At 40.0% G+C, this 22,557-nt stretch overlaps 1 protein-coding gene across 6 annotated transcripts in view; it reads right to left on the minus strand.

Annotated features, from left to right (window-relative positions):
- Positions 1 to 22,557, minus strand: part of PRKG1 (protein kinase cGMP-dependent 1) — a 466,559-nt gene that overhangs the window by 83,008 nt on the left and 360,994 nt on the right. For all 6 annotated transcript variants that reach the window (XM_084525160.1, XM_084525159.1, XM_084525163.1 and 3 more), the window contains one exon: positions 4,984 to 5,049. In XM_084525160.1, the coding sequence (XP_084381286.1) occupies positions 4,984 to 5,049 (66 nt within the window). The remainder of the gene's footprint in view (positions 1 to 4,983; positions 5,050 to 22,557) is intronic.

Raw genomic sequence — 22,557 nt, forward strand, 5'->3', positions numbered from 1 at the left:
GCAGAATTTCCCATGATGGCTGCAAAGCCTCCCTTCTTTGTACAGTCACAGCCTGGATTTCTTCACAGATTGCAGGTCTTGGCTTCTTTTCTGCTTTTTTTCCCCTCTTGTAGGTCATGCTTTCCCTCTCTTCATGATCACAGAATCAGCTAACTTTGAAGAGACCTCCAAGATCACCTAGACCAACTTCTGACCTAACACTAACCTCCTCTAAGCCATGTCACTAAGCTCGACATCTAAACATCTTTTCAAGACCTCCAGGGATGGTGACACAACCCCTGAGAATCGGCAAGAGTTGTTTATTGCCAGGACATCTTGCAGGCAAGCCTGCGGGATGTCCATGGTGTTTGGTGGCTCCAAGCTAATGCTTGCGATGGAACCTGAGCAATGAGTATGGGGCTTCATCGCACTGCATGGCTGTCCTTGCACACAAGGAGGCCTGCTGCTCGCCTTGCTCTTCTAGTCTTCTTCCTGCCGCACCAGCTGGCAGTCAGAGGGCCCAGATGCTCAGCGAATGCTGGGCCAGCTGCAGGGGGCCTGTTTTATAGGGCCCTCAGCAAAGTGGTGGCCACGGTGGCCTCAGCAAGCCTCTGCGATGGAGTGGCCTATGCGTGGCCAAAGGCGGCGGTGCTGGGAGCAGCCTGGAAGATGCCCTCCCGTGGACAAGGAGGAGGGTTGTGGGGCTGAGGGCCCCTTTTCTGGGGCTGGCTCCCTGGGGCCATTTGGCTTGCCAGAGAGAAAGGCTGCTCCTCAGCCACAGGGACTGCCCTGCACCTCCCATCCCTTTCATTTTTCCTCCACCATCAACTCTACCATGGTATATACTGTCCTTACAGAGCCTCCAGCACACACACTGATCTCCAATAACTTCTATTCCCTGAATATATATACTCCATCTATACTTCCCTTTTTGCTAACTTATTTGCTAATAACTAATGTTATTACATTTTCTTCCTTCTTATCGCCTTAAAAGCACGTGCCAAAACTTCCTACTTGCTGCCCTAAGTTTACTGACTCTCATCATTTGTTGGCTTCTTATGTGTAGGCCAAAATTATATCAACAGATTGAGCTAAAATACTCACTTAACAAAATTATCTCCCACATTCACATTTCCTTTATGCCACACGTGCTATTTTCAGAAAATACAATGTAGAATCTATGTGAAATAGTTCACTGGTATCTAGTTTAAAATAACAAATTTCAAGTTCAGCTTTGACCCTATATCTTCATTGTTGGCTTCAGATCATTGCTAAAGGAAGAGTTCCTAAAGGTTCAGCTCACAGGTTGTTCATGAGCAATTTGCATTCACTCACACGGGAGTGAAATGTAGCATAATCTGACATAAAGCAAAGTCAGCTGAAACTTCTGCCAGAGCTTGGTTGGAACTGGATGATCAGCTTCACCTCATCTCCTGTGTGGTGGAGACTGCTGATGAAGCCAGAGAACACCAAGGACCAAATCCTGGTCAAAGTCATTATTCTGGTAAAGGAAGGAACTGAAAAATGTAATTGCAAAACAGACAGAATGTCTGTATCGTCTGTCAAAATAAAATTTCCTTCACAGAAGCAAATCTGCAGGAATGAATATAGTTTCAGCGCAAGGATGGGTAGGAATGGCTTAAAATCTGTGCGACACATCAAACGTTTGCTACACTGCATCATCTTTTTATTTGTTAGATCATGACTGCTCATTTCTACATCAGAAAAGGATGCTGAAAATTCATTGATTAAAAACATTTCTACACAAATATGCAAGAAATAGCTATACTACTTTTTGGGTGGTTTGGGGGTGTATTTGTAACCACAATGGCCTTATTGTTTCACAAGGAAATTAAAAAGAAAGGCAGCACTGACATAGTGAGAGTTTGGTAACTGAAGTCCTGTCATATGGTTAGAAAGCCATTTGGCTTTCCTCATGGTCTTTTCAATCCCCAGAGCTACACTCCTGTAGCATTTTAATACATATTTTTTCTAATTTCAGAAATGATTTTAGGCAACCATTTCATCTTTTTTGAGCTTAAGCAATATCCAGTCTCACAGCCAACTCTCCCAGAACTTGCTGGTAGCGTGGCTCCTTCCTATGAAGTAAGTTTCCTACCTTATTACCCTCAAAATCCTCCAGCAACTAGAATTGCCCTACAATTACTTGTAATACTGCCAAATGCAGAGATCAGACTTCCATCTCTTGGGAATAACTTGGTGTGATAGCAAGGTGTACATGTAAATCTCAAAATTTTAACTGTTCACTAGATGGGAGCATGACAGCCTTATTACAGTGCAGCTCACCTGATCCATTTGACCATTAAGGAAACGATATTATTGCATAACTTGTTCTTGGGAATTGCCAAATCAATTCTGCCAAAATGTTTCATATTTGGATTGATACACAGAGCATGAAAATTGCTGCTTCAGTAGTTATATCTGATTAAGCAAGAGCTTGTCTTGTAATAGAAAATATTAAAAAACCTTAGTGACAAGCGTCACTCCTCATTCTGCTCAGCACAACTTTCAACTGTCAGCACAGCTGCCTTCTGTTTCCATTGCTGCCTAGCATATAGCTCAGTGCTAACCTTTATGTTGACCACCGTGGCAAACCAAGTGTTTTCATAACTCAGTGTATCCAGATATACAGATATGCTATTCTCCTCATTAACCGAACAGTGTCTACACAATTTTCCAAATTTACAGAAGTCTTATTAAAATTTCTCCATTTGAAAATTAGCTTCTACAGTTATCCACATACCCATAAAACAATAATCTAAGAGAGAAGCTATGACAAGAAAGTCAGATCTGGTCAGAAAAGAGGACAGTCATCCTTGAACTATAAATAGTGCTATAAATAGCATTACTTTTCTTGCTCTATATATAGGATTCTTATAAATAGCGTTACTCTGCTACTAATTGCCGAGCATTACTAGAATCTCTGGTATAGATTAACTACAGCTTCATCAGTTAAATATAACTTGTGCTTCCTTACTATTTCAAGGGCATTATGTTCAGAGAAAAAGGCCCATTAGACAAGCAAACAAACAGTCTGAAAAATGATCTGGAAGGAATTGCTTGTTATTTATTTATTTTTAAAATCTTATGGTACAAACCAAAAATGTCCCTCACAGAAGTGTTCAGAAAAAAAATGCAGAAATGACTCTTTGTTTTATATTTCTCTGAATTAATGCTTACTAAAATATTTAATTGTGTTGATTCTTCTTGCCCCACAGAATGATAAGGGTTATTGTGTATTTATCTGCCAGACTACCTTGCATGTATATGCAAAAGAAAGCTACTCAACTGACAGTCCTGAAGTTCACCAGCTGTTTTTGACAGGAACACCATTATTTTGTTAATTGATCATAAATTAACTTACATTAAAGATACCTAGGATTTTTGAAGTATTCTTCCTCAGTTCTGCCACTACAGAATACTAGATTTTTGGAAACAAAGGTTTGGAGGAAGTCTCAAAAGATAACTGAACACGAAACTCCTGTATTAAACCAGGACTGAGTGTATTTAGATCACCCCTACACGAGACATCTCCTATTAATGTCATCAGACTACAAGAATGAATCAGAGGTCACTCCTGACCCAGCAGCCAAACTTTGAGTGTGTCTTGTGTAGATTCTATATACCTGAGAAGGAGTTCAAGAACAGATCAAGCGTTTATATTTACATCGATACAACTGAGACTCCCTAGAGCCAACGGTAGATCCTACATATTTAATAAATCCAATACATTTATTTTCTTTCTGAACACTTGCAAACGTCTTGTTTTCCTATGGCAAGGAGCTCCATGAGCCATCCCTGTATGAAGAGCCATCTCCTTTTGGCCTTTACCTCCCTCCTGTAGGTATCTTTGGATTCTTGCTCTGGAGGAGGCAGTGAAAAATCAATCCCATTCATCCTAAAAATCTCTCTCCTGATTCACAGATCTGTACTACATTCTCTTTTATCACTTCTTTCCCCAATGAAGTCTTAACCTACTTGCTAACAGAAGCCATTCCCTCCTTTAATTATACTTTTTACCCTCCTCCAAACAATTTTTGGGTCTAACATACCATTTTGAAGGTAGCAAGAACAACATGCAGCATGCAAAGTCCAGGCAAATCATAGATGTATTTTTTTTTTCTTAAGGATTCCTAACAACAGATTTTTGTTTTATTTTACTTAGGTCACAGCTGAACTCTGAGCTGATCTTTTTTTGTGGCACTGTCCATTACAAAATCAGTCTTCCCTATGCAGTAACAAGACACACAGCTAACGCTCGCTTTCTAGTGTGAGGCATCTCTGTATCTTGTGATGTCCATTTCTGTGCCTCACAACCCTCATAACTGGAAAACCATCCCAGGAGTCACACTAGATTTTCAAGGTAATGCTATTTTATTTTATTTTTTATCCCTCTCCCAGCAGTCATAGGAAGCTGTCAACTTTGCATCACTGTTCACTGGACTGCAGGCATTTTTTGTCAAGATTAAAATCACAAATTCTTCCAACTTTTCCATGTAAAGTAGGAAAGACATTATTTTGCTCTTCTGATCTACCACCTCTGAAGCATCAAAGATTCAAGCAGAGCTGGGTCCTTTGGACAGTGACCATCCAACCCCACATGGAAAAGAATAACAACATGTTTCCCTAACATTTGCCAGAGGATTTATTTCTTTCATGACATTTTGCTGATGCGAACTCAATCTGTGTCCCACCGTAACGCCTGGATCTGTTTCCACAGTAATGCTCTTTCCCCATTTATTTCTATTTTGTGTTTCTGCACATCTTAATTTTCTGCATTTGTCATCATTGAATTTTGTCTTACTGATTTAGGTGGATGTTCTCTCTACTTCATCAAGGACACATGTAATACATTGTGAATGTATTTCTCAAAATTAAATGACAACTCTACAGAATTTTTTCTAGGGCTCTAGTTAAAAAAAAATGTAAATGGTGTAAACTGAAGATACATAACACCACAAGACAGGAAAACTATGTACTTACTCTCTGTCTATGACGAGACAAGTTACTGCTTCAGCTGCAATGACGTTGGCAGTTCTGACATCCTCCCTGAAAGAAAAACACAGTATATTTACAAATATATTTAATTCTTAAAGCACTTCAAGAATAAAATTCTGGGTTTCACAACTTTTTTCATATATTGATTTGGACAGATGTTCATCATCTGTACAGGCCTCAAGTGTGTGAGAGCTAAAAACCGCACATGAGAAGAAAATGAGAAATAGGTTCCCCTTGTAAATAGGACATCAAACCATGTATAAGCCCATGCTTTTTTCTTAGGCAAAATCTTTTATCTTATGGTGTATGTAAATGGTTATTATCAAAATATATCAAAATATCATCCATTTGCATAGATTTATTTGCAAACATTTAGACTTCTGCTACATCCTTCTTCCTCAAAGTCTACATTTTATCTACCTGGGCCACGGTCCAGAGGGAAACATGTCAGCACTGAAATGCGAAGCATGCAGTCAAGTAGGACATTAGAGCAGGCTACAGGACGCACCAGGCATTTGCTCTCTGAGCACACAGGTTGGAACTAAACTTATCAAAGGGCGTCAGATTAGGAGCAGGGTGTTGAAAGGTCTCAGCATAAATCTCCTCTCTCAACCATTTTCCAGGTAGCTTCAGCACTAGCTCAGCAAAGCCATTTAAAGGCACTGCCATGGTGCTGCTACTTTTCACCAGCTTCTCAGAAACATCGTGCTTAGAAATCGGTTCTGTGCACCTGCATCTTTGTTATCAATTATTTTGTGTTTTCCCTCCTCCTGCCACACACAGCTTGGCCATGGTCAGCCCCAACTAAAAAAATATGAGGTTATTTCATTTTAATCACACTGGTTTAGTGCTTCATCGTGGTTTAAATGTCATTGCATTTTTTTGTGTTGGCAAACCAAATCCACAAGACACAGGGTCATTGCTTTATTCAAAACCACTCAAAATTTTACCATCTATGAACTGTAAATGGATTACAGGCAAAATAGATCCACTTCTTTTAAACACATCTAATTAATTTAGACTGGAAAACCACTGCTCCTTTCCACTGAAGTAGAAAATGAGATTTAAAAATGCTGTTGGAAATAGTTGTTCCTCTGTTTAAAGACTGGAGGTATTAAAGCAGTAATATGGTGAAAAGAAGTTTAGTACATGAACACTCATACAGGAAAAGGCACTCTCTCTTTAATTGTTAATTAAATTTACTTTAAGTACTTTCAAGCTATCTTTAATTTACTATCCTTAAACTATCTTTAAAGCATAGCAAGCAGAAATACAATTGAAGTAAACATTAATGCTCAATCCTACATCCAAATACTTTCTTTGAGCTTATTTTCAATTAGAGTACATTAATGCTAATTTATCCATGCCAATAAACAAAATTATGGTAATTTAAAACAAGTAGAAAAAAGTAGCCTAACAGTGTGATACAAATATTTCTATTAACTTCTAAAAATTTGGTAAATATAGAAAGGATAAGAAATTATAGCAATTAATATTCCATTAAGTTGATGTAGTCAACTTTTGCTCATATATTATTAATTTATTTAAAAAGTATGCAAGGTTTTTGGTTGTCATTAATTCCAGTTAAAACTTAACATGTCTTACTATGCAGGATGCCTTTCAGTCACAAAGAGTCCACCATTATAGAATTATTTTCAGATTATAGACAAGTAAAATACAGGTGTTATTGCTTCAGTTCAAATGTTTTAAATAAACTTTAATGTTACAGATTAAAATACACGAATAACTGTTAGGGTTTCCGCTATCTTGTACTTAATACATGTGTCTAAGCAGCATGAAATTAGTGTAGAAGGAAGGCTCTTTCCCAAAAGATGCTTTATTTAGCTCAAACATGAGTCACAGGGATGGTAAGGGTTTCTATAATGCAGAAAGTCATGTGATTCTGAGGCTTCCTTATGTTCAGCACACACAGAATTAACTGATAAGTCAGGGAAAATACAATTTTTTTATGAATTACGTGGTGCAAAACCACCTCCCCATAAGTTTGCATGCCCATAACAGCCCTAAAATGCCCACCTTCACAGCACTTCTCATGGAGAAAATGAAACTGTAACAAAGAAACATGGGGAGAAAGCATTAATCCAAAGGGGATGCTCTGAGGTGTACCCTCTGTGCAGTCACTTGGGAGCTGGCTACCAAACCCAACGCTGCCACCACTGAAGGACCCCTGTCCTGCACACAGAAGCTTTCTGCTCCTACCACTGGGGCACATCTGTCCCAGTGGAAAGGCAGAGGTGCCTGCTGCACAACACCCAACTGAGCAAAAGGACCAACAGACTGACTGCCACCAGCCAGCTTGGATTTCTGGGGGTCTAGTACCGCTCGTGGCCATGGCTATATGTCACTGCCATAGTGCAGGCTCCCTCTTGTCACCTGCTCTGGAGAAAATTGACTTCACAAGACCGAGGTGGGTCAGGAAAGTGCCGGGTCCCATGATTTTCTGCTTTGCTGAACAACCTTATGTTTCCCCAGTCTAAATCGATTTTATGTGGTTTTATAAACCTTGTGAGCTCCCATATTAGGTTTACCCATCATGCAGGATTAAAAATCTAATCATGTTCTTAGAAACAGAAGGATGAAGCAGAAGGAAAGTCAACATATTTTCAACTCTACATGAACATTAATCTTTTACATGCATCAGCCATGAAATACAAGACAGTTTTAAGCACTGCCTACTCTCACTGTACCCTTACAAATTACAAGCATTCCTAGAGCCTTGCAATGCCCCTGGGAAGTAACCTCAACGACCTTTGCAGCAAAACAAATGATCAGAACACATTTAAAGGTTATATTGCAAAAGGTGACTGCCAGCTGCAGCAGATGACATTAAATGCAACAAGTAATTATTTGAAGTGAATGGCATTAAATGCAATAAGCAATTATTAGAAAGCATTGCTTGCGAGCACTGACTCAGATATTTTCTTGGCTTCATCACAGGAGTACTCATCACTGCTCCCAGAGAAAAAGCAATCTTCATCAGAGCAAGTGCCTTCACTCTCTGAATAATCCATTGCTGATGTTTGCCTTCACCATTTTCTCCCAGAAAAATGCCTGCTTTCTTCCAGCCAGTTACTATATTTTATCCTCTGGGCGAGCTCCGGTATTTTACAGCCCCTCCAGCTTCAAGCTTCTTGACTTGGAAAAAGGTCGCGGCTGCTCAGGGGACTTCTAGTGTGCATTGTTGGGAAATTCAAGCCGAGCGTATTTGGGAGCAGCCACAAAGAGGTGCAGGCAGCACACAGGCAGGCACAGATCCCAACAGCACTACCAAAAGCCCTGGCAGGATACTCTGTACCACCCCGCTTCAGTAGGCACTCGTTAACCCCACAGTGGAATTAGGTGGTAATCGAGCACATCCTGCACCACAGCAGATCATGCAACACAGCAAATCTTGTGCTTATTTTTGTTGAGGCTAACCAGTTTCCTAAAAATCAAAAATCTTTTTACCCCCAAAGATCAAAGGAATCCTCCCTCCTGCCTTCTGAAATTGTAAAAGGAGGAAAAAATATACATGCATTATTTAGAAGAAGAAATATGTACACGTATTCCCTGGTTATAATTTGTCACCATGTGTATCTCCAGAAGATTCAACAGCTTTGATTCTGATATGCCGTCAGCAACTTAAGAGCTATGATGTTGTTTCCAGGAAAGCCTTCGGATAAAGCTGTGTTGATACACTGCATTTATAAAGCTGTGTTGGAAAATACAAATATGGAAAACAAGGGAGCTTTGATCAGAGACTACATATGGGGCCCTATGACAGCCTCCGTTATCTGGTTCTACCTACTTTGATCATAAAAATTGAACTTAGATTTTAAAATCTTTGAGGTGATTGCTTCCTACTTCCATCAGAGTCCTGTCCCAACTCTCATACCTCCTGCCACACACCATCACTCAAGAAAGGCAATACAATCCTTGAAATGAATGGAAACTACAATTTAGAAGGTTTAATTCAGCAGTATGTTATTACGTTGGCTTGAACCTTTCAGTTCCAAGCTTAGGAATCCCTGCACTTCGCTATTTCCAGAAGTTGGCCACGATACTGCAAGCAGAGCCCCCCTGCCTGCCCAGCTTTGGGACCAACCCCCCCAGACGCAGCCGCCCCACACAGAAGAGGGTTTGTTAGGAGGCATGAGCACGCTGACACTGGAAGTATCAAGTTTACAGCTGAGCCTCTTCTGCTCTTCCCCTGACTGGCACTTTGTCATTCAATATTAATTTCAAGGTAAAACAGAGGAGAGACATTTTAAGGTGTGTGGGTAGGCAAAGCTGTCTCCTTAAAGGACAGAGCCAGGGCTTGCTTTTCAGAGGATCACCAAATTCGTGTACTTCTCAGAATATTCAGTGAGGGCAGTTTTTACCTGCAATGTTAAAGTTAGGGTGTAATCAGAAAATACCCAACAAAATAATACAGGGACATTAGAGATGATGGTTTATGAGTTTATTAGTCTTAAATTCAAGTTGTTAATCAGTTTCAGTCATAATATTTTTTCCTTTCACCTACTTCAGACATGTCCTAAAACCTTAAATCAAGCTTATTAAAAATACCATAACAAGGTCAAGCGTGCTGTGGTTGGAAGCGGCAAAGAACATTTAAGAGCTTGAATATCAGCAAACTGGGGACCTGCGAATAGCTTCCCTGTAGCAAATTTTTTAAAACCACCAGGGAAGACCTAATTTTTTCTTTCATCTTTTCTTTGAAAGCCCTCTTTAACACCACTTTGAACCTCATTTCAACGATCTGAAGACTCATTTCCAAAAGTCCCGCAGGACTTGAGGTCCCTACCACAGACCTCTCCCAGTCAGAGGCAGCTTCTCAAGGGAACCATGCAGGGCCAGGTGCTGAGCCATCAATGCTCGGTGGGCAGCTAAGGTCCTTCAGTTACTTGCCGAAGAAAAATGGGATGCTGCTGTCAGTTTCAGAGAAAAATTAAAAATAATTACATTTACACACATTGCTATAGCCAATAGCTTTTCGGCAGTCTACGAGCCCATTTAGATCGACAGTCCATGGTTCTTCCTGGGAGATACAGCCTGAGCAAGAGCAATGTCACCTGTAGGTGGTTCCATCTAAAGAATTAGGGCTAACCTTGGGAACGAGGTGATAACTTTACACAGATTAGCAGCAAAAAGACAGGTTGATTTTGCGGTACCCTCCGTTGTTACAGTTTATGTCGCTCTGCACACTCTTTCCTATTTTTTCTTGGTAGCCACCTCTGAAACAAAGTCAGTGTAGCTCTACAGAACTGTAATATGGCGCAGCACAATTAAGAGTATAAGCCATGGTCTTTATTAGTTACATGGATTTAGGAATTGATCCCAAATCAGAAAAAGGCCCCTTGTAGACTGGGGTTTGGTTTCCTAACACTTCGGCTTTCTGAGGACGTGGTAGACATTTGCCATTGGTTTGGACAATAAAAATATTTTACTGGAAACAATAAATGTAATGTGACCTATTAAACATCTAAAACTTGTAGTGTCAGGTATTTCCACAAATGTCTACAGAAGAAAGCAGTTTCTTGTAAGAAAACCTTGGCATGATTTTTCCTCTTAAATGGCTATGTCTATACAAAACACTTGCCTTACATTTACAAGCATAAATCAGATAGTAGCCAAATAAAGAAACTCCACTACAAAGCCTAGTAAAACATACAAACTTAAAAAGCTTCCCTTGAAAAGAGTTATGCTATGAAAATCCCCATTTTTGCAGCAAGAAAAGGCATTAAAGCCTCACCTTTTATAAAAGGAATGAAATATAATAGCCAAGAGGATTTGCTTCAAGGTACCAAAATTTGAAGGCACTTATCAAGACATATGCACGCCACCATACATACAATACACATTTTTGTGTAATTTAGGTTATATATCTACTGAGAAAAGAAAGCACTTCTTACAGATCAACATCTTGGTTCAGTCAATGTAGTTTAAAAATACTATTTACGGGTCTTTTATTTCATAGAAGTTATTGAATAAAAGCTCCCCAACTAAGCTAGAGAACCACAGAATTTCTAGGTTGGAAGAGACCTCAAGGTCATCGAGAACGTACCAGCCCTTTTTAATAATTTGTTTTGTTAACTTTCCTTGGATTCCTGTTTCTAAAATCTATTTATTCTTCCAGTGACTCCCACAGAAAAGAGAGAGTCCTTTCTGGTAACTTATTCTAATATTTATAAATTTGAGGACTCAGTGACGGTGAACAGGTTACTCAAGAATCTGCTGGCCCCAAAAAATCTGTTCTGTCTTTACTGCACCGACACTTCCAAAAGCATATAGAACTCCTCATAATGGCTGCTACAATTATAACAAATTGTAACTCAAAACAACTAACAATGTGCTGGAATAATTTCAGGATGGTGTGCAAGGTCTGACAGTTATTTTCTGGCTCATATTAATGGTGGATGTTATTTCATGAGAATTAAAATGCTTGAAGGGCTTGTCGTTCTTTTTACCTTCATGAATGATACAGAAATCAAGTCCAGCTTACATAAAATGCCATCTAATTTGGTATTAAAGCAAATGTTCTCATTATAAGAGAGAATCTGATTTTTGTAATCACATTTGTTTTGAGAAGCAGCTACTGTACAAAAACTGCACTGGACTGAACTGTTCCCCTGCCTGCCCTGCCAATACCTAAACTCCAGCCCTGAGCAAGCCATTTCACTACCCTACACCTGATTACTATATGAAAATGAGAAAAATTAATTTGTTTTGTGAACATTTGGTTCTACAGGCAGAAAAAACTTCTGGAGACATGGCTGCTCTTACTTCAATTACACATCTGGTATACTAAATCTGCTAAATTAGCAAGCGTTACATTATCATTACCTTTGCCCATATGAAGAGCTACAATGCAGATAAATATAGCCCAAAATAGCATTAATTAAAGCAGAGGCACTATGAAAGGCACCATCCATGTGAAACACCTTCCTTTCCAGCCTGCCTGATTACCTTGGGAGGGAAAGCTGGTAGGCGTCTTCTAATCATCACCACCTGCCTTAAACTGCAATTACTTCCTGCATCCTCTGCAATACATGTATAATTTGCACAAGGTAGTTCAATAGTTGCAATTAGTTCAAGCTAGTTCCTAGGAAGCTCATCAATACCATGCTGTACCTAATTGACTCCCATCAGTGAGCCCTGCGATCTTAGGGCTCTGAAACAGAGCTGATGTGGACCTTGCATTGCTGAGCTTCTTCAGGCCCAAGGAAGCTATTCCTGCCGCTTGGAAAACAAATGAGAAAATGCAGAGGGCAAGTATTAACAACACAGAGATCTTCTGCAGCATTTTTAAAAGTTGGTTTGAAATTGGCCCCTGCTAGCCACCTTTGCATTTATATACACTATTTAAAGCTGCCAACGATTCAGGAAACCAAGAAGGGATTTTGTCAGCTGCAAACTATTCTGAGAAGAGAAGGGTATGCGTGCCTCATGTTCTGAAAGCAGAAAAAAAAGTTCTCACTACCATTCGATTACCAAGAAGCTGGCATATATCTAGCAGTACCAACTATTTTGACAGTCAGCATGAGCCTTTTCCCCTTGCTGAGAGGCATAATCAGGTTCTTCTACTAACTTCTCTCTGCATAGTAATCTTCGCTGCAACAATATGAAAAAGTTAGGAATCACATGGGTCACAGCATTAATGATGTTATCATTTTCAGTATATTCTCACTGTATTTAATCTATAATTGATAATGGCTAAGTACTCAGGAAATAATCTATGACCTCTGACATGACTAATTTAACATATGTGCACTTTTCCTGAGCAGTAAGTTACTATTTTGTCATTATTGCTGAAAACGGCTACATTAAAACTAAATCAAACTGTGATCTGAGAGTTAAAGCACTGAGTTGTATCTATTACACATTAACAAAATCGACTCTGAGCTTACATAATGTCATTTAAAAACATGTAAGAGCTTTGCATGATCACAATTAAACCTCAGGAACAGCTAAGGTATATGATAATATTTGCAAGCGTATTTCATAAGTGGGTAAACTAATGAAGCACAGCCTAAACGAGGTGCATTAGATTATGGAGCCAGCAATTAGCCTCTGCAGTAACAAAACTGGCAGCTGGCTTCTCTTCAAGAATTGACCATGCTGCATCACTTTGGTCTAACGTACTTACAGGGTTGGCATGTTCATAAAGCCACGGGCTTGTCATTGCTGCAGAGGCAAGGATCATATTATCCTTAACTGTGCCACTTGGACAATGGGCCAGCATCACTATTTGCCATCCTTCTAGCTCAAGCCCCACGTTAACACAGAATATTCTTCAATAAAATTACTGGGGAAAAAGTGCATCTAAACTCCTCCTTACAGGTGGAGGTCTTTAAATAGCTATTTTTATTCTTTTTCTTTTTCTCCCTTCAGTGACTTCTCCCTCCTATGACTGTTATGTTCCTTTTCTTGCTCAGCTTCTTTGTACATTCAGAGTACTGGGATAAATGTTCTTTGTCATGCTGGTGCAATAAGTGATGCTATTTGTATATCGAAACCATGTCTCAGAGCAAGGATACCTGGCCTGTCTTCAGTAAATAAGGGCTTCCTTCAGTTGAGAATATATTTTAAAGGATTTATTGTGAATTCACTTTTTTTTTTTTTTTTTTTTTTTAAACAGACTATACCAGTAGATACCGGTGGAACCATACCAGAGGATCTGGGTACCTCTGCCCCGGTGACCATGCCAATTTTGCCTTCATCCCCATGCTACTACAGGTCCACCCACCTCTTCTTCACTTCTGCAGGCCAAATTCACTGCATCCACTGTCACCCCACAGATCCTTTGACTTTCTTCTACAGTACCCAGCTGTTCTAATTGATGTCAAATTTATATTCACAAAGTACAGTTTGCCATTGCCCTGCATACACCAATGGGCTTTTAATGGCCCTGAGCAGCCTCACCCGGAACCTCCACCCCACAACTTCCCTCCATGGTCCAGGAGCCCCATTGCAGCTCAGCCTGGGACCCTCAGCTGTAGGTACAGCTGGCTCGCCTCATCTCTGGCACTATTTCTAGGCTGGACCTTGGATTTACAATGTAGATAGCTTGTGTCCAGCCCCACCTCTCCATGCCTGATTCTGTAACCTTGTTTGCAGCCCTGCCTCTGTCTCTTCTGCTTCTGCTGGCAGCAACCTGGGTGGACCCTGGACCTTGGCCATCTCCTCCCTGTGTCTGGGAGTGTGGGAGCACCCGGATGCCAGCACCCAGCTCAGCATTTGGTTCCACTCCGAAGGAGCTTGGCTAATTACAGCAAACCCTTTCTCCTGTTTGCTGCATGGAGTGTCACACCAGTAAGGGGAACAAAAGCAGCACAGGCAATAGCAGAAAGGGTCCAAACACCTCATCTTGAACTAGAACAAGAAAATTAATATCCCGAATACCAACGGTTAATGATGCGAAGAACCACACTGGCGCCTGCTGATGTGAATACATCAGATGTGGCCAAGCAGGAAGGGAGCTCGGAGACACTCGCTGCTGCTTTTTCTTCAGCAGCCTTTTCACGTCTCATTAAGCAATGTTTCACAGATAGCTTCCAGACTAGCTAGCAGGGCTCCAGCGAGAAATCAGTATCCTCCAAAAACTTCTCAAAGCTTCCCACTGATGCAATTAGCTCTTTTGAGACCCTACCAGTCTGCGCTTCCCATGCAGCTTGCGCTTTCATGTGAGCTCTGCTCAGCGTTGCAACACAGGGAGACCTGAACCAACCTTCAGCAGGCTGCAGCAGGTGCTGGCTGCACGCAGAGGAGTTGCAGGGACTCTGTCAGCCTGCAGAGTTGGAAGGACTCTGTCAGTCCACGGTGCTGCACACTGCCAGGCTCTGCTCCCCTGCGGCAGCGTAACTCCCGCAGAATCAGACCAAGCATCCCCTGCTGCATCCTGGGCTGCAGCACTGACAAGCAGGTGGGGCTGTGGTTTGGTCTGCCTACTCAATTCCTTGTTCTGTTGTTATTTTATGATGGTAATAGAATAGGAGGGAAAATTATGGGCAAAATTTATCATCAGTAAAGACACGAAGCCGTTCATTTCTTCCAGTCTTATTTCCTCACTTGGGTGCACACAGTGATAGAGCAGATATTACAGTTTGCCCAAGAGTGCAGCTCTCTGATCACTTTAAAGCGATCTATGATAAATCAAACGTTTTGGAGGCTTGGTTTTCACTTAGGTCAGTGTGACTTGCCCAATAGCCACTAGTGCTAGAGGAGGGGAGCAGTGGCCAGGAAGGAACAGGGAAGCTCAGGGTTAGCCGCTTTGGCACCAAGACGGCATTGTACTCACTTCAGGTGACCGCATAGCCTCATCCAAAACCACCTGCGCTGGCCTACACGCAGCCGAGCTTTCAGCCCCATCTTGTCTTTCAAAGCTGTCAAGTTGGAACTGGAAATCCACCCTTCTCTTAGATGCTCCCTCCTGATTTCATCTTTTAAGCAACCACTGACGAATTGCAAAACCTGCCAAGCTTTGCAAAGGCTGCATTTCTAACACATTTCATAGCACAGTACAACTGCTTACGGCATGCATCAACCACAGCAAAAAGCAAATGACACACTTTGCCTGTGAAAGACATTGTCACAAAATAAAATTTCTTATTTTTTACCTGTTAGAAAGCAGTCATTGAACAAACAATTCTACTAGTACCAAAAAGGAAGAGATGGTATGCTTTGAAAAGCGTTGCTCATGAAAGCTTGAATATGCCATTAATATTCTTATTAAAACTCCATTATACTTATTAAAAATCCATTAATATACTTATTAAAACACAAAACAAACATCAAAAAACCAAAGCCAGTTACGTAATGTCTGGAGGGCAACATAGTGGAGCCTTAGAAAATAAAGTGAAAAATCTGAAAAATCGATTTGCTGCAGCCTGAAAAGAAACCAAAAACTTCGAGCAAGCCAAATGAGATTTTATGCTCCACCTACACCCAGCCTTGGTGAGCAGAGGGAAATTTGTTTCAAGGCAGTATTTACAGTTTTCTTTCAGTAACAATGACAACAGAGGAATACATCACAACTTAAAACAAATATAACTCCTAAGTTACTGATACATTATGCAGTCCCATCTGATCTGATGACTTCTTCACAGATTAAAAGTCTCTCCAGAGTTTAGTTAGTGGAAAGATGTGCTGTCTCCTTGCATGGTGATACAGAGTATTTCATTGCTCTTCGAAGCAAGGCAGCTGTACAGCACCTATCTTCATTTGCATGACATTTTACATTTATGTAGTTAATGCTAATTACTGCGGTGGTGGATGTATTTATTTTTCTAAATCTATTTCAGTAGGAAATGATTAGCCATGTCTGAAAGCTGAATTGCACTAGAAGTACACATGGTGCTTTGTAGCTGGTAATGACTGTCTCCACTTGTCTGAGTGCATTCAGGCTCAAATACTCTAAAACCAGAGGACATGACAACTAGGCACTCACCAATGCCCATAAAGAATAATGGTTTTGTCTTTCTTACATCTTGTATTAAGAATAATGGTTTTGGCTTTCTTACAGCTTATATTAGTCCAGGTGTGGCTGCCTCTGCATTCAGGAGATATCCTGTCTCCAGCTGTGTTGTTTTATTCTTTTTACATGTGTAGAAAGCTGTATTGTAACAACATTACACCATAAGTTAACTTACATTCTAGTTTTCATAGTTGCTTAGTTAAAGTGGGAGAAATTGGACCACTGCCTTCAATTATTTTATCATTCATTTTCATGTAAAAGGTTTTGTATAGCATATCATGATTTATTTCTTTTTGTATCTTACAGTCTTCTAGCAGAAATGTTCCATGATTTTCTAGGATAAAACATTTAATTGAACACTGAGTTTGCTTTCTCTCTCTTCACTGTATTAAGGCATGGTAATGCAATGGTTCTTTACTGTCAAGAAAAGTAGACATATGCATTTTTATTGACTCCATTAGTATATAGAACTGGATCTCAAACTGAGACTCAGTTGCTTTTGATTTTTTTTGACTTCCACCAGAGCTGATTTCCCTGAATTCTGAAGCTGGAATACAATAGTACCATCTCCTGGGGACCCTCACTTTTGGCTCTGGGACATCCCCTGGATCATTCAGGAATTTCCTGAATGTCATGGAAGCTCAGTTATTTTAATGGACAGCAAAGTCAACATTCCTGCCATTTCAGAAATGCCATATAGTACCATTCACAAACTTCCAAATTTAAATCAAAATCATTTTTACCAGTATAGCCATTGAAGATGCATTCAGAACTCATTTCTCTCATGGTCAGGTGCTTTTTTCTGTTTCTGAGTCTAAATTTACTCAGAGCAAGCTTAAATATAATTGTTCCTGGACCAAAATACAGTTTGCAAGGAAAAAAAATATATTTTTTTATATATTCACCTAGAAAGCCCAAAAAGTTTCTCAGATTTTATTTTGCTGACATAAATGAATCTAGGTGTCCTATGGTTTTGTCTTAGGCTCTCTTAGTCTCTGGTCCTTTTCTGTACCTACACCAGCGTGAGTTCATTTTCCATGAGCTTGTGTGTCCTCAGTGATTTGGAATACTCTAAGTTACATCTCACTGGGGTTTTGTACAACAGTACAACATCATCCTTTCCTCCCTGAATAAACCTCTTTTGATGTCACCTAGAACAGTACTTGCCATTTCACTGCTTCATCAAACTGGTGGCTCACACGCAATTTTTGCAGTCGAGACTGGGATTCAATCCCTTTCTCCATGCCCAACTTGAGTTGTAGTCAAACTCGTGTATGCTAGCCTTTAAGCACATCGACTCTTCAGACATACGTGACCCAGTTCCTTCAGTACGACACCCTTGATCTTTGCTGCCTGTGAACAGTGCCTCCTGAATTAATGGTATCAGCCTAATACCGACATTGTTAAATGATGGTAATTAAGCAGAATTAGTTGTAAGACCTTGCTTAATGATCTCTACTGGATTCTACTCCAGCATAGAGAGGACTCTTCATACTACCTGGTTCATACTTATTCTACGGTTCTTTCGCTAGTCTCTGCCTCATGCTGTTTCATTTCTGCATCTGCTGCCAATAAAACCTTGTATTCACACCCAGATAGATTATATCTGCTGTGCTTCCCTTGTCCTACACTTTCACCTTGGCCTGCATAAGCATAATCTTGAAAAACAAACAAAGCAACAACAAAAAACCCAACCTACCAACCAACCAAACAAAAAACTAAAACTAATCTTCAACCAATGAAGATTATTGCTCTTAAGCAATGTCGTGCACATAGGTCATGACACAGCCCTACCACAAGATTATGTGAATCTCATTTTCAATAATCTATTTCCTTAGTAAATCTCAATAAAAACAAGGAGTCAGATGGCAAGCATCTCAAATACTTCTGATTCTCCATGAGCCTGCTCTATATACCAGCTGTAAAAATAATATCAAAATAAATTGTAATACATTCTTATAAAAGGATTAATCATCCATATTTATTATTTGAGAGTATTACAACCACTAGAAGTATACTATGCTGATAAAAATGCCTTTTTAAAAACAAAAACAAATTTAAATTAAATTTTACAACTGATACCTCTAAGAGAGTTACAAATAGTGTCTGTGAACAGCTCTTCTCTGTCATTGTGAAAATCCTACCTAAGGAACTAAACTGACATGAAAAGAAACAAATTAGTTTCTGGCCCCAGTGGGGGTGCCATTTATTTGACCTACAGGAAATTATGTTGCTGGAAGTAAGATAAAAGTGTTAAGAGAGCAATTAGGGTTGTCACCTATCATATTCCCAGGAGGAAAGTGATGGATCCTCATTCCTGGCCTCCTCTGCTAGACGACATCTTGGTGATGAATATTGCTATTGCTTTAATGGGCAACGAAAGCAGCTGGAGCTCCTTCCCTCCATACCCCGACACGGAGGCAGCACCCTGCAGTGGCTCCCTCCATGCCTTTTTTTCTGACATTTTCCACCAAAACAGGTTGAGGGACTCTGACAACTTGCATAAAATACATCTGACAGCTTAGGCACTTTATCGTGGTGACAGTCTCATGCCTTGACAGCACTTTGTTATACCAGCTCTTCTCAACATGGTGGTGGGGCAAACTGCGGAGCTGCTCTTGTTCTGGATGAACATGTACCACTCTGATAAGATGGATTTTATTGCTTCAAGGGCTAGTTTTATATGACATACACTGATGAACACCTGAATATCAAGGTGGAAGATTCAGCAGCGAGTGCCAGGGAATGCACAATAAAAATCTAAGCAATTACCTTATGTCTTACAGCCATAGTTTAAAACTATTATACTCTTTCAAGATACTTTTCCATTTTTTTTTCTAATTTAGATCAGCCATGCAGGTATTTAAAAGCAAATTGTGATGAATTCCAACATCACATCTGAAGACTAGGACATTTAATATGGGAAATACTAGAACTACTTGCATCAGTGAGTATGAGCAGGTGCAAATTTATGCTCCCCTTCCTTCCCACCTCCAGCACATAGAGGCATTGCCTTGCAGGACTGCAGCTTCTCAGCCCCTCAGTCCACAGACTGTTTCTTGGATGGTCACTACCTGCATTTAGGGCAAAATCCTCTGTATGCCACTGTCCCATGGAACAGCCCTAATGCATTACATGGCTTTAAATAAACCAAGTGAAGACTTCCCCCTTCAGGTGAGGCAGACTTGCCCCAGTATATAAAGCATTTGTAATTCAAATCTGAACCTGAAAGGACAGATGGGTCTGAAATGAAGCCATAAGACCTGGAGAGCTGAGGGACTTGTGCAAGGATGTAACCAAGGAGAGTCCAAGCTCCTCCTCTGATGGGGTAAAATGTCTCTATGGATCAGTGTTAAACCATCTCTAGTGCTAAAATGGGACACCTCTTATTTAAATTTGATTACAAATGCAAAGTTTTAAAAATAGGGTTAGATGAAGAAGAAACACGAGTCTAAGCTTAAATAAAATGATTAAGCAAAGCAGGTAAGGATCTAACCATTTTAAATTCTTTTAACACTAACCTGCATTTTACTTCAATATATGTGAAGAAAACTGTATCTATCCAGAGCTGGAAAGGGATAAAGTTCAAGAAGTATCAGGTTTTATGCCCAAATTCTATCTGAGGCAAACTGCTGGGGGGTTGCTTATGGTTTGTTGTCGTATCTAGTTGCATAAATTCCACTGTTTCAGTAATAGCAGCTACAGAACAAGAAAAAGAAATCTTTTCTATAAGTATTCAGTAACAGAAGGATTACCTAGGCTTTCTTCACTACAATCATTATTTAGCTCAAATGCCAGTAAACCACTGCTGAGCAGAACAGAATTTTAAATAGGCTACACTTGTAATTTATGGGTATCGTTTTTCCTAACTCTCATAGAACTTTATAAAACAACTAGGACAAGGATTACATTGTACTTTTTTACTACATTGAAGCCTATGTCGTCTCCTATAACCTATACATGTAAACCCTACACAAAATCATTTTTATTCTTTTATTTTTAATTTTTAAATCTACCTCCAACTTTCATTTTACCTGCAACAATGAGAGCCGTGGCAAGTCTAGAAACCTAACTTATAAAAGTGAAGCCAATGGTGAAATTATAGAGAGTACTTTTGAATACAGTAGTCTAAGACCCATTAAGGGCCTGCAGAAGTAATCTGGAAGCCCAGAGTTACATTTATTTACACATATTCTTACTACTGTATTAATATGCACTAATATATTAATATTCAATATGGATTTTGCTTGGCAGTACTAGTACCACTAGGTGTTCTCAAGACATCAGTCTCCATGGGAATAGAATTTCTGCTCAATTAGTTTTCTGAAGATGTGAAATTCTGATACATTCCTTGCAAACCTGATCTGAATCCCTTGGTATTCTTTTTAACACCCTTGTTAAAGCCACGTGTTGGTGAAACGCATAGGAAAGCTAAGTATTATTAGCATTCTGCTAAAGATGAAAGACGATGTACCACATTTTCTGATAAACAGCACTTATCAAGACTCACGAATAACAGCTAACAAAAGCCACGCAAACAAAATTTCCTTTGCCCTTTCTAATGACTGCATCTGGCCTGGTCAATTAGATACAAGTCAGTCGCAAGGCAGAAACTGAAGTCTTATTTTTCAAAAACCAGGTAGCATGAGAGAGCGTAGCAGGTAAACTTGGGAAGCCTGCCTATAAACCCATAAGAAGTGCTATCCTCTCATCAGCTGTTCACCCAGGTGTTAACACTTGAAAGCACAAAACATCAATTACTAAACCATGGGAGCATGCAGGCAGGCTGAGATATTTTGAAAAAAACCACTCTCTTTATTAATTTTAATCAGCTTTTCTTATTGCTTCAGGGAAACAGAGGGATTATGGGCAGCATTGGGGCGTACAGAATACTTGAGAGTCAAGCACTTGTAGGCTATTATCTGACGCAGTCTCTGCTCTGCCTTTTTAGCAGAGAAACTTGTACAGAGCCTCTGCTTTCTGCTGTCCCTTGGGTAATCCATCTGGTTAGGAAGGGAAATCCAATAAAGGCAGAACAGCTGCGAGAATGCATTTAGGAATTACACTACAGATAGTCAGCTGAAATCATTCATTATACAGTCTTTTAAGGGTGAAGAGGAAAAAGAGATAAATATCTCTGTTATCCTGTGCTACTGACTCGCGTGTGGAACATTATCTGGCTTAAAACATTGTAATTGCACTGATCTCATCATGGCTGGATTCGCTGACATCTCGCCAAACATCCCACAGTACATGCCAGTGATGATCACTTTGCTAATTCAATCTAAAGTGTAAATCGAGCACAGTGTGTGAGGAAGTGAAGGTGGCCAAGCGACTATAGCATGTCCTCTTCAGGACGTCCAACCAAATCATTTGAGCAGTCTTAAAAGCCTACCTGAGGACCACATGAAGGCACGTGACAAAACTTCCTTTCCAGCTCTGGTCTTTTTGCAATCATAGCTTTCGGGATGAAGCTACGGTAATTCAGTTGTAGCCAAAGATGGAGATATCATTTCTCTGGCAACGGTGCTTGGGCATTAAGTTGGTGCATTCCTTCTCTAGCCTCCTTTCCTATTCTCTGTCTTCAGGAGTTGTATCAACTGCTTGAATTTTTAGACTTCCTTTATCCGGACTGCACCAGTCTGTGCTGCATTCAGCACAGCTTCTGCAACAAAGTTTACTTGCACATTTACAATTACCAAGTCTTAAAAGTCCTGCAAATGACACTTGTAGCGTGTTTTATGTGTGCAGGCATGATTGAAGAGTCCCTTACTCTGCTGCTGTATTGCAGCAGTTATAAAGAATTCTCCCATTTGGGCTTGCATTGTTTATTTATTCATTTATTTATTTATTTTTCTTAACTTTTTTTTTTTTTTTTTTTTTTTTTTTTTAATCCCCTTTTCAATCTTCATTGGCTTTACTTCCATTTCATTGCAGTTTTTCTCTGCACTTCTGCTACTGCATAGAGCCGCTGCGGGGAAAGCACAACTTCTTGCAGTTATCTCCCAGACCCCCAAATCCTTCTGCTCCAGCAGGGGGACTGAACTAGGATGACCTTTCAAGGTCCCTTCCAGTCCCCAACA

Source organism: Aythya ferina, assembly GCF_964211825.1.
Source record: "Aythya ferina genome assembly, chromosome: 7".
NCBI lineage: Eukaryota > Metazoa > Chordata > Aves > Anseriformes > Anatidae > Aythya > Aythya ferina.